General features: G+C 42.0%; 1 protein-coding gene across 1 annotated transcript; it reads right to left on the reverse strand.

Moving 5' to 3' along the window:
• Positions 1–4,639: 4,639 nt before the first annotated feature.
• On the reverse strand, positions 4,640–9,653 carry rx1 (retinal homeobox gene 1). The gene is made up of 3 exons (XM_026305156.1): positions 9,102–9,653; positions 6,087–6,340; positions 4,640–5,373 (listed from the first exon to the last, which is right to left on the reverse strand). Exons 1-3 carry the CDS (start codon positions 9,406–9,408, stop codon positions 4,900–4,902), a joined length of 1,035 nt encoding a protein of 344 aa, XP_026160941.1. The 5' UTR covers positions 9,409–9,653; the 3' UTR covers positions 4,640–4,899.
• Positions 9,654–12,269: the final 2,616 nt, after the last annotated feature.

Below are 12,269 nucleotides of genomic sequence, written 5' to 3' on the forward strand. Positions count from 1 at the left end.
GTCTGTAAATGTTTTGAGTTTGTTTGTGTTCAGGAAAAGAAACACTGCTAAATGTACTCTTTTGTCACTCCCCTCCTCTATAGAAACACAGTCTCTAAAATGCACTAACAACCAAGCAGCTATAATAGAAGATAAGTACTGTGTCATTAATGCAATCAGGTGCAGAGATAATAATCACACACTGAGTGCACAACCTCCACCCCCGCAACCTTCACTGTGTTTTCTGATGAGTGAGCCTATAGAAATGTACCACATCAGCCACACAACATAGTTCTGAAAGTGTGAAACATACACACACTCTATCTGTCTTTCTGCCTATCTGTCGCTCTCACACACACACACACCCACACAACACTGGCGCCAACAACCAAATCCCCCCCCCCCCCCTTAACTGACCTCCAATTATGTCATGCGAAAAAGCTGTGTCCCATTGAAAAGCTCTCTTAATCAAACCCAATTAATTCTGCTATTTTCCCTTATTATCCTTTGCAAGGAACGCGTCTTTCCAATAAGACTGTTAACTCCAGCCGTGGCCCTTTCAGATCTACTGGGGTGCAGGAGCGAAATAATAGAGCGCACAATTAATCAATTAGTCATTATGGGCTTGGTTATTCTTAATGAATATAGTAACTGTAGCAGAGGTGAATTACAGCTTCCTCTGAATCACTTGTCTTCTCTTTTCATAATTTAGGCAACAACAACTGTCAAAACTGGAATTTTTAGGTCTATGACCTTTACTACACAGAAAATAGAAATCACCTTTTGTCAGTTTTCTTATTATTGCTAATTCTGATTAAAAACGCTTTCTTATGCTGTTGCTTTGCTCCCCAAGGCAGATTTATTGTCCATGTATCAGGTCAGGAGGATTAATGGCTGTGTGCTGTTCAGTATTTTTGCCATCTTGTGATTTATTGTTTAACATCAAGCAATATTTGTACAGATTAATTTTCTGTACAATCCAGATGCCCAGATTAGATTAGGGTATGTATCGGATGAGCACAAATGTAATGCTTTAGTAAAAACTGATGCATTAGCTGGAAACACAGAACTGACACAATGTTAACACAGTGGGGTTGAAGAAACTGCTGAAGAAATTATGACATTTGTTTTTACTTGCAGCCACTAAGTTTAATCGTTTTAAAAAATAGGTAACGTTTCTGAGAAGTTCAGGGACGAGGTAAGAGACAAAAGTATATGTATGATATACACGATACGTAAGCAAAAGTAGCATTTAAGGTTTAATAATTTGTGAATCACTTTTGAATTGTGTATAGAGAGAAACTCTCCAGCAGAATTGTTTTTCATCTCGATCTGCTTTTTCCCATGCTTTTCTTTGTGCCACTGCGGCTCAACGCATGCTTACCCTGGCCTCTGGCTGCGGCTATAACCCCGACCCGGCCCCAGCTGAGCAGTGCCAAGCTGTCCAGCAGTTAGTGACTGTTCAGGCCCAGCTCAGCCCGGCCCAGCCCGGCCTGGGTACTAATCCCTGAGCTGTCAGAGGACCCTGCTCTGAACTCATCCTGCCACACAGGAAAATGCTCTAATTGGGGGATTTTCTACATCATTAGCTCTGATGAGCAGCCACCCCACCCTCCCTCCGTTCTCTCTCTTCCTCTCCACACTTACTGCTTTTCTCTCTCTCTGACTTACTCCCACACTTTTCTGCAGCTTAATCTCTTTCTTAATGTTTTTTTTTCCTTTCTCCCACTCCGACTTCCTCACATTCTGTTTTTCCTTTCATCTTTTCTTGTCCTTAAGCTTTTTCATCCACGCAGTATAAAGTTGATTCACATCTTTGGGAACACCATTAATGTATGACCTCATTAACAAAAAAACCAACATGTGAAAGTAGTAAAAGTGCTACGAGTCTCTCTAGTCTCACCTGAGTGAGGTATATTATTATTTCTATGACCATGAAGATTTAAAAACTGCTCTGACTCCTAAAAGACTCTTTTAACCACCTGAATGAAACAATATTTGGTTCACTGCAGGACAAAAAAAAGATTTCTCAGGTTGTAATTATATATTTCTAAAGCAGATTGCTGGATTTGCTGTTGCAAAACATGTTATTTGGTATAAAAGGTTAAATATTAGAAATAAACATTAATATATACCAATTAGACCAAATACTAAATTGATCAGCAGTATATGCATTCTGTATTTCTCAAACATCACCAGGCCGTTGTTTTGTGAAACCTGGATCTGGATGCTTGACTTCCCACTGTTGTGCAATCACTTCAGGACACGTGGAAACAAAAAAACCACTCTACCACTGGTTTATCCATGTGAACCTTGAAGTGAGGTCCAACCAGGCCTCCATCTGTCCACTAAAGTGATTCACAGCTACAGTAGCACGGCAGCACCGGTCCCTCTCTGGACATGTGTTGCAGCGGCTGAACCTGCCGGCCAGCCAGCCCAGGGGCAATTAGGGATTCGGGCCCTGCGGTCAGAGGGCCCCCTGGGAAGCCCTGATTGATTGGAGTCTCATCTTCCTAACTGGCTGGCTCCCTGCCACCACACTGTGGAACAGCAGAGAGGATTGGGAGGGGTAAAGAAAGAGAGAAAGAGCACTTATATGACAGAGACAGAGCAGAGTTTAGTGGAAAAGAAAGAAAAATGTCAGATGATAATGATTATACTATAGTAACCTTCAGTCTTACAATACAGTGACCGTGGGAATGAGTGCACAGGTCAACCTGAAAGCAGAGAGACATTTTCTATCAAACTATATTTATTTTCAGTATATTTTCATTCTTTCCATAAGAACATCAAAGATCCAGACAAAATCATAAGGGGAAAACATAATATCACTAAGACAGAGATACTGTAACTACAACATGTAAGAAACAAAACAGCCACACAGGAAATATTATCCTGTGTATTTTCACATTAAAAAAAAAACTAAAAGTACCAAACATCTAATGCTGTTGTTTTCATGATCTAACCTTTGGCTTGTTCTTGATCCAAAATCACATTTATGTAGCATCCTAAAGAAGCTGTTAACGTGCAAGGTAATCCTTATGTCCTCTGTGGTGGGAGGTCCTGGCATCGTCCAACGGGGAGTCTACACTTCACTAACCATCAAAATTCAAAAATCTACATGAGCAAAGCCAATGGATTATAAAATGAATGAGAAACGACTGAACTCTGTTGTTCTTGCTGCTGTTGTATCTGCTGTCAGCACAACCTTCCCGTCGTGCTAAAGTGAAATATCACAACCATAACGGGCAGCTAGGAGAAGATTAGTCTCGCTTTTTAGAAAAATATAAAAAATAAAAAGGATTCTGAAATTGCACTTTAAGATGAAGGATTTTCTCTCCCACTTGCTCCGTAATCAAGTCGAAAAAAGTCGCCATAAAACTTTTCTGTCTGTGCATTATCAGTTTTGTGAGATGCTAAACTACCTCAATAACAAATACTAACCTATTTAGCACTAGTGTCCATATAAAACATAAGGTGGTTAGGCCTGATCTTTTCTACCTTTAAGACAATTAGAGCTTAACTCAGTAACAGATGGTAAAAGACCAATATTGTGTCACTAATGACCATAGCAGCTACAATCCATGTTTCTCCTCCTTTGATTGAGAAAGAAAAAAGCCTCCATGACAAAATGGTTACAGGGGCCTATTTAGAGCAGCCTGAGACCGTTTCCCCCTCCTTTAGTTTCAGACAAAGAGGATACACTTGGATCAATTGTGCCAAACAAAGACAAAACTATGTGGGGTGACGCATCACACAGGGCTCTTTCTGCTGCCCTGCACGTACACGCAGCCACCCAGCCCCGAGCTGCCAACAGGTTTTCTCCTCCAGCAGTCACTCAAGCAAGAAGAGGGTTACTCTGCTCACCGGCCTTCATCTTTTCCTTTTCTGCCCTCACTTCTATCTTTAAAGCATCTCAGCACAAATCAGGAGAAGGTTATAAATGTGCAGGATTATTTTTGGTATTTTTATTCAGCACGGCTCCAAAATATCTCTGTCTCTAGCACTCCCACCTAGATAATCATCTATTTTACACATGGTGACCCCATAGGTGAGAGTCTTCTTCCCTCTAAATTGAAAACCATGACAGTAGGTCTCTCTGGACCTCGGCTGTCACCTTCCTTCAGTCATACCCGGATATATATAATCTAATATCTGAACTGGGCTGCCAGTATGTAGCAGCCTAAACCATACTCTGACACTGACCCATGAAAATTTGATAATTGGATTAATTAGTAAAAACACAACTTTGCAGATAGAAAATGAAGAAAAAGAAAGAAAGAACAACAGAATGTAACATGTTGTCTGACCTCAATCCTGACACAAATAAAGGAAAAAGGTGTTGAGGAGAAAAACGATTCCAACATTTAGGTGATTTTTATCTTAGTGTGCCTTCATTAGGTGTTCCTGAACATCTCTCCTTGACATGAGCAGTAATGGATTGATTAGTTTCCATTAGCGATACATGTGTGACATGTAACTGTATCAGTGGATCTGCTGTTTGCGATGCTGTTGATGAAACTGTGTAGGAATTTAACTGAATGTCAGTGAATTGAAAAGTGGTTTGTTATAAAAACTGGGTCTAGACTGTAATGAGAAGAATGTGTCACCACGAAGACATCAGAGCTCAGAGTAGCTAATGCAACGTTAGACGCCTACAGACTGGAGGGAGAACAGGTGTCAACAATGTTGGAGAGTTCACTTGTCTGCTTCTCTTTTCTTGAGATGAGAAAAACTGGAAAAAAGAAAAAGAAAATCCAAAGTAAAAGTCCTCAATTTCACAGTTCAAACTCCACTTCCTTTCTCGTCTCAGCAGTCTTTGCCACCACTGTACTCAGTGTCTGTTACCCTGAAACCCAAGAAGCAACGTCAGCATCTCCCTTTACCTGTGTTACCCACATAAACTGCCAGCTTTGATAGTCACATGAGTTGCCAGGTCTTGTCCATAGACTGGATGTGTTCCTTGGCTTTCATCCTCAGCGCAGCGATACTAGAGCTTCGCTGGTCCACGTCCTCCAGAGGGTATTTATCAGGATACGGCGCTGGGCACTGGTAAGGAGGAGGAGCCATACTCTGCATCCCTTGGCCCATGGATGGATGAGGATGAGGATGAGGATGAGGAGGAGCGGAGTTGAGGAAGCCGTGGCTGTGGTAGCTGGGCTGGAGGCTTTGAGCTGGACCCATGAAACCTGGGATGCTGTGGACTGGTGTGGCACTGGACAGGGGAGAAGTCAGCCAGGGGTCCAAGGGGAGGGAGTTGGTCATTGGACCCATGCTGGTGTGAACTGGTGGCGGGCGGTTGAAGGACAGCATGGGCGAGTCGTGGAGTTTCATGGTGCTTGCATCCATTTTTTCCTGCCGGCGCCATTTGGCCCTGCGGTTCTGAAACCAGACCTGAAGGACGAAATCAAAGAATGAACCTCAACATGAAGGAGAAATACAGAATCTAATGAAGTCAGTAATGAAGTGTCAACCATAAAAATAGTGACAAAGATCTGAATTAGCTCAAAGTGCTGATGATAAAGTTGTTAATAATAAATAATACACAACCGGCAGCGAAAACACTAATTCCTTACAAACTTTTATTTTTTCCCATTTGTCTCATGTCTTTATTATCAGTTTCAGTTGGTTTTCAACCTAAAGATGCTGTCCAGTCTTAAACTTAGTCTTTTTGTTTCTCTAAAGAAGGCACAGCTTAGGACTGCACCTCCGTGCTGTCATGACTCTATAAGACCTTGACATAGTATGTTTCAGCACTTGGAAGTACACATCCTGCTTGCGTAACTGTTTGGTACACCCTGAACACTGCCAAGCCAAAGGTCAAAGGCTCGGCGTGTTAGTGCTACGCTTACGAGCAGAACCAGAGCAGTTTAACTCTTCAGACCGTCCTGTCAGTGTGTGAGCCACAGGTATTGATACCTGCAGTTTCAACACTTAAAATAAACTAAACAAAAGATATTTATTTATGTGAACTGAGAAAATACTTGGGGTTTTATTAATGAGGTCACCCGTTCAAGGTGGATATACATTTCATGTCAGTCTGTGATGTCGACTGTTGTAACTACAGATATTTTTGAATAGGGGCGTGTTTCCCTAGTTCCTCCTACCTGAACTCGGACTTCAGGGAGGTTCACCTTCATGGCCAGCTCCTCTCGGCTGTACACGTCTGGGTAGTGGGACTTCTCGAAGGCACGCTCCAGCTCGTGCAGCTGGTAGGTGGTGAAGGTGGTGCGGTTGCGCCTGTGTTTCTTCTTGGGCTGATCGTCCTTGCATGGCTCCGGAGACTTGCTTTCGTCGCTGTCTACGCTCTTCCTCAGATCGCTCAGGTCCTCGTCACACTTGTTTGGGAATAAGCCAGTATCTGTTGTGCAAACAGGAACAATAAATCACTGTGCATTCTCTGCATAGGATCTTTAAAAAGCAGTTTGTTATGTTTTCACAGTACAGTTCAGAGGGGGAAATACACAGAATGAGTAGTTGAAAAGAGAAATGCAGAGCCCACTTTCCAGTAGAGCAGACATTAATTTGACACCTGCAACAATAGGCTACTGTAGGTCAGTGAAGCAAGCGAGGCCTGAGCCTCAGTGAAGCTGGAAAACATTCCTAATCGGATTTAGAGAAGTTGCTTCCTCACAGGTAAACTGTCTTGGCAATTGAAGCATTTCCCTTCTTTTTATGGACTCAAGTGTAAATCACATTGTTTTCATTGCAGCACGTACAATTTGTAACAGTATTTATCGTCAACAAATAACTGCAGGTCTTAATTTATTCCCACATGTAGTTGTAATAATGATTAAAGCTGTAGCCACGGAAAGAAAGAAACCCTCCAAAATACATTCAAAACATGTGCAGAGTGCTGAAGTTACTGTTTACTGAGAAATAAAGAAATCTATGAGAAGTTAAAAGCTCATCACCAGCACAGTTCCAGAGAAAGGCTCATAAATACTAGTGGAATAATCCACAATTTGACTGGAAATGGTAAATCTATGGTGGTTTTCTTTGGTTTGTTAAGTTAATATAATAACTACAGCTGTGCAGAAAAAGTCTGGACACTGACATATCATCAAGTCTAAAGTGAGACGGTGAATTGGTTTTTAAAATACACACTGAACAGCTAAGAATCACCAGGCTCACTCAGTTAGAGTCACGTTTTGTCCACCTGATGAATGTAACTCTAATATCTGGCTCTCTAGCTGCTCCACAACCTGCTAGTTGATAAATGTGTCTCTCTGCTGTTGATGCTGAGCAGCTGGGTTTTAGAGCTGTGACCGGAATAAGGCTGTGAGACTGGTTAGACAAATAAACAATGAGCTGCAACTCAGTTGGAAGCTCTGCAAAGCTGAAGGAAGCTGCAGGTTCAGGTGACACCTTTCACATTTGATGCACTCCTATTATAAACCTAAAGCAGCTTTAAGTTATAGTTTTTATATGTAATTACTGTTTTTAGTCAAAACAAACCTCCGAGGTTTGAATGTTCATTTTCTTGATGCAGTAGTTTGTGAAGTTACAGTGTTTGGACTAAATGATTCCCAAAACTTCACCGTCCTTTCACTGCCTGACAGAAAACGTGTGTAAATGTGAGTTTGGTTTGCTAACAGGACGTGTCGATGGAGATAAAGGAGGAGGCCTCAGTGGCCTTTCAACTGGCAAACGGGAGCAGAGGCAAAGGCAAAGTGGGATTTTTAGGGTTCGTTTATCCACCTCTCATTAAGCAGCTATGACAAAGGCCGGGCTGTGACAAAGGCAGAGGTCAGGTCTGGTTCAGTGACCAGCTCTTGGCCTGTCAGCCCATCACAAGTCTGAAGGCTGCCCACTGTTTATCAGCCAGCAGAACATCTCTCACTGACACCGAACACTGGACGTTGCTCATCCAGGAGGAACTGGGCTGACTTCACAGGACAGTCACGTACAAAAGGGTGATGTCATTAGTGTTGATGTACTTCAAGCAAGAAAAAAACACAATTTCTTCCTGGTTTCAGCCACTGAACGTGAATCACACAGTGTGTTTATTATTATTTTTCTGCTCGGGGTTTGTTGCCTCTGCTGCTAAATCGCCAACCACCTGCCAGATCCTGCATGTGAACATAGCTTCAGATTAAATGTGCTAAATTTGATTCTGAGACTGAAAGATAACAATATCACCCGAACGGACTGCTGTACAATCTAATCTGAGAAGATTAGGGGAATTCCACAAGGAGATGGGATTGGGCTTGGGGGCACACTCAGCCTATACCATCTTATTCAGTGATTCATCTCTCAGTCTCAGACCATACAGTTCACAGTTAATGCAACAGGCTCAACATGAGACACACTGGTTCGAAATCCGCCCGTTTTAAAATGCTGCACAAAAAAAAAAAAACACATGAAATGTAAAACGACCACTTTAAAATGTTGGACGTATTTCTAATTTATTGGTTGCCATGATCCAATTAATTAAAATGTTAACTAGTGATTTTTCTCTTGATTTGAGAATGTAAAATAAAAAAATGTGCTATTTTATAGTAAAATTCTGCTCATTGTTGGGTTAGACTGTTTTCTCTGTGGAAATAGATTCAAATCCCTAAATTCAAGTAAAACAGTAGACCTACAAACAAACAGACACATAAGTGAATAACTATAATCTACGATCTAGTGGATATTTCTGTCAGAAACTAGACTTTTTAAGGTGCAACCTGCACTGAAAATATTTGGTGCATGATGTGACTAGTTTATATAACGTGACCAATTCATTACATTTCTTGAAAAATACTCGTTTGGACGATGAAAGACTGAAGCTGTGTCTGTGGCCACACAAACTTGTGTTCAGCGCTCAAGTTAAGATTTATTACGTTTGCTTAGAGGCATCAATATTTTAACTTCAATTCTACCTGATTTAATTCAAAGCTGTGAAACTCTGAACCCACAGCTCATACCAGTCCGGCCTTTTAAGACCAGAGGCGCAGCTGGATGATCAATATCCTCGTCCATCTCATGTGATTTCAGTCACAAAATGAGATGATTTCTAGTCTTTACCCTCAATAACAAACTCAGACTCTGATGCAATTGATCAAGATTAATACCTTGTGGTGTGAAACAAGCGTTTGCTTAAAGGGCGTATCCCCGACACCAGCAGGTTGACTCACCATGATACTGCTGCGGCTCTGTGCTGCCGTTCCTCAGAGCAGAAAGGTGCCCACTGTACGACGGGTGTGACGAGGGCTCCTGCTGCTTCCCAGGCTCTGCCAGGCCATCTATGTCCACTTTATGGGGCTCCGGGGCCCCGGCGGGACTGAGCAGGGGGTCCTGGTCTTTACTGAAACCTAGGATGACATCGATGCTGTGGACGCGGCCCCCCGCAGCGATGCCCCCACCTTTTCCCATTTCGTGGAAGTTGCTGGGTGAGAGGCAGCTGTCGTCCACCATGCTCATGGTATCCAGTGATAAATGCATTCGAGCGTCTGGGCACTCAGCCGGGCCTGCGGTCAGAGGAAAGTGAAGCACTAACGGTACAGCAACAGGTCAAAGGTCATCTGTTAACCCTACAATTGTCTGTTTGTTCATCCATCAAAACCTGATTATCCTGTGCACAGGGGGCCCAGAGTCTACACAGACCACAGAGATCCACAGTGCGTGATGAAAGAAACTAATATCACTTCATGATCCATCCTTTCAACTTCTTTTGCTGCCATAGTGTTGATTATTAATATGAATCACATTTACAGCTTTTCTAGAACAAAAAACACATTTGTCGTGACATATTTTCCGTTTATATTGCTTTTTATACTGTGGACTAACCAAACACACGACACACTGAGGAGCTGTAGGGAAGATCGAAGACTTTAGTACCTACAACGGGGATGACTGTTCCATTTACGGGTTATACTTTATATTTATACTTTACTTTATAATATTAGAATCAAGTAACGCATGCAAAGTAATCTGCAACATTTAGTACATTATTAAAAGCATCAGCACATCTGAAGAAAACAGCAAAGACCAAAGTTTAAAAACTCTCAGAGCAGCAGAAATCGTTTGTTTGTTCAGTGCATGACAAGATTCACCTCCTGCACCCACATTTCTGCAGTTTCAGGCACCAGTGTGCGTCTACCTGTAAATACGTCAGCAAATACGTTGAACTCTTGAAGTTCCTGATGCCAGTGCTCCACCTGTTCCTCTCAGCAGCTCCAACTTCACCGTCTCACAGCTCCGCTATGTGCTCCGCTTACAGTCACTCAGCCCAGCTTGCATCTCTCTGAATAATTTCTCTTTGTATGACACACCGTCCTGGCACAGACTTCAATGAAGCGCACGTAAATAAAGCCACACAGAGCCAAGAGTGCTCACTGACTGAGATGAGACGCCATGCACTCCAGCTCAGACAGGAGAGTGGAAGAGCAGAGAGACGGCGAGGGAGAGGTGGACAAAGCTTGAGGGGGCGTAGGAGGTGAAACGAGGGGATTAGGAGAGGGTTATTAATTGGAATCCTTCCCCTTTAAGAGTGACTGGCAGATGTTTTCTCTTCAAATGATTGTTTTAAATGCCGTTTCCATTCAGCCCCACATGAGGAGCCCCAGTTTAATGGAGCCTGGACAGGACTTTCTTTCGTAAATGGAAGAACCAATGAAAGTTTTCACTAAGTACACCCACCCCTGTTCTGTGAAAGAGGAAACTTTGAAATGTTAATACATGAAGTAAAAACCTGATGTTGGTCTGTTTATTTAGACTTGAACAATGTTTCTCATCAACATGTTGGTGAGAAATAAACAAGTATCACAGAAAAACACCATAAAGTGTAAATGACATGATGTAGGTAAGATTTCTATCTGTCTCTGTCTAATCTGAAGCTCATGTGCATGTACATCTACTTGTTTAATTAACTGTAAACAAACCTATTTTTTGTCATTTTCTTAATATAAAAGAAAGAATTTAAGATCAATTTAAAAAAAGCATTTCTTTCTTGACTTTTAAATCCCATCGTCTTATTGTCTTTTCTAACCTACTGGCTCTAATTCCTGGTAGAGGAAATTGGCTTCAGTGGTTTAAACGAATATAATATTTTGCTTTTAGCATCAGTGACTTAGTTTAGAATCAGATCAGTGAGCACTAATATTTTATGGCACTGTTCATCCTGAAGTGATCTGCTGTTGACAGTGAGATGACACTGTGATATGACCATAATAAACAGACACTTCTCTGTTGTTTCTTTGTGTACTGGGGCACTAAAGTGTCCGCTAGTGTAGCAGCTTTAAAGCACTGGAGGCTGCAGAGTTCAAAGTTGACCCTGGCTTAGTGTCACAGAAATCAGCCATGACTCTAAAGACGCTAAAGAGATTTCCGGTGACCTCAAACATATCTAAAGATAAAGATACAGAAAGATCAATTTAAAAACAGACAATTGAATCAGATTTAACTGGGAGAATATGAAATGATCTGTAAAGTCGGGTTAGAGCAAAAGGCTCGTACATAAAAATGCATCTATTTTTATTATCTAAATGTATGTGCGACCCTTGAGTTGCAGGTTCAAGTTAGACAGATCAAGGCCAGTAGGTGCACTGGTGTTCAATCAGCTTAAAACGTTTGGTTTAGGTGCAGCGTCGTGGCGGTGCGTTCAAATTAAATCCACTACCTGAGTAATGCAGGTTCCATGGTGCAGATCCTACTGGATTACGGCTGCACAGATGGTTTTCTTACGTGTAATTGGAGACATAATGTGAAACCACTTCATGCAGTTATGCAGTAACAGCCTCAGCTAAACATACTGCATCACCCTGCCTAGAAAGCTGCACTGATATATCTGAGGAATTCAAAGAATGTACTGCAATGTCATCACTCTTTCATCAAAGAGAGGGAGATGATTATTTCAAACCAAGCAATACGAAGCTGCAATATCAGTTAAATGATGTACATGAGTCATTTCATTGATTTTATTCCATATATGTAGAGGTCAACTGTGAATACGTGCCCAGTTTGTGGAAATCAGTTGAAACCCCAATGTGGAGTCAAAGTCTCAAGTCTTCTGAGGACAAGGCTCAAGTCTCAGGTCACTGTGAATGGGACTTGAGTCCGAGTCTCCACCTCTGCAAACTGACCATCAGACCATTAACACAGAGCTCTGTCATCAACACCGCAGAGCAATAAAGATTTTCCAATCGAGAATTTTGAGAGGGACGTCACGGCTGTGATTACAGGCTACGAGCCACAGAGTCAGTTTAATGTTCAGTTTGACATTATTACCTGTCAGAGCTGGGAGTCTGTGTCCACACCTCCGGGTTTGTCAGTGATTCAACTGGAAATAGTCACAATTCAGTCAG

Source organism: Mastacembelus armatus, chromosome 4 (genome assembly GCF_900324485.2).
Source record: "Mastacembelus armatus chromosome 4, fMasArm1.2, whole genome shotgun sequence".
NCBI lineage: Eukaryota > Metazoa > Chordata > Actinopteri > Synbranchiformes > Mastacembelidae > Mastacembelus > Mastacembelus armatus.

Coding starts and splice junctions, on each gene's coding strand:
- rx1 (XM_026305156.1), bottom strand. CDS start 9,408: ATGCATTTATCACTGGATACCATGAGCATGGTGGACGACAGCTGCCTC. Junction 6,341..9,101: donor AGAGCCGCAGCAGTATCATG/GTGAGTCAACCT, acceptor TTTGCACAACAG/ATACTGGCTTATTCCCAAAC. Junction 5,374..6,086: donor TCCCTGAAGTCCGAGTTCAG/GTAGGAGGAACT, acceptor TTCGTCCTTCAG/GTCTGGTTTCAGAACCGCAG.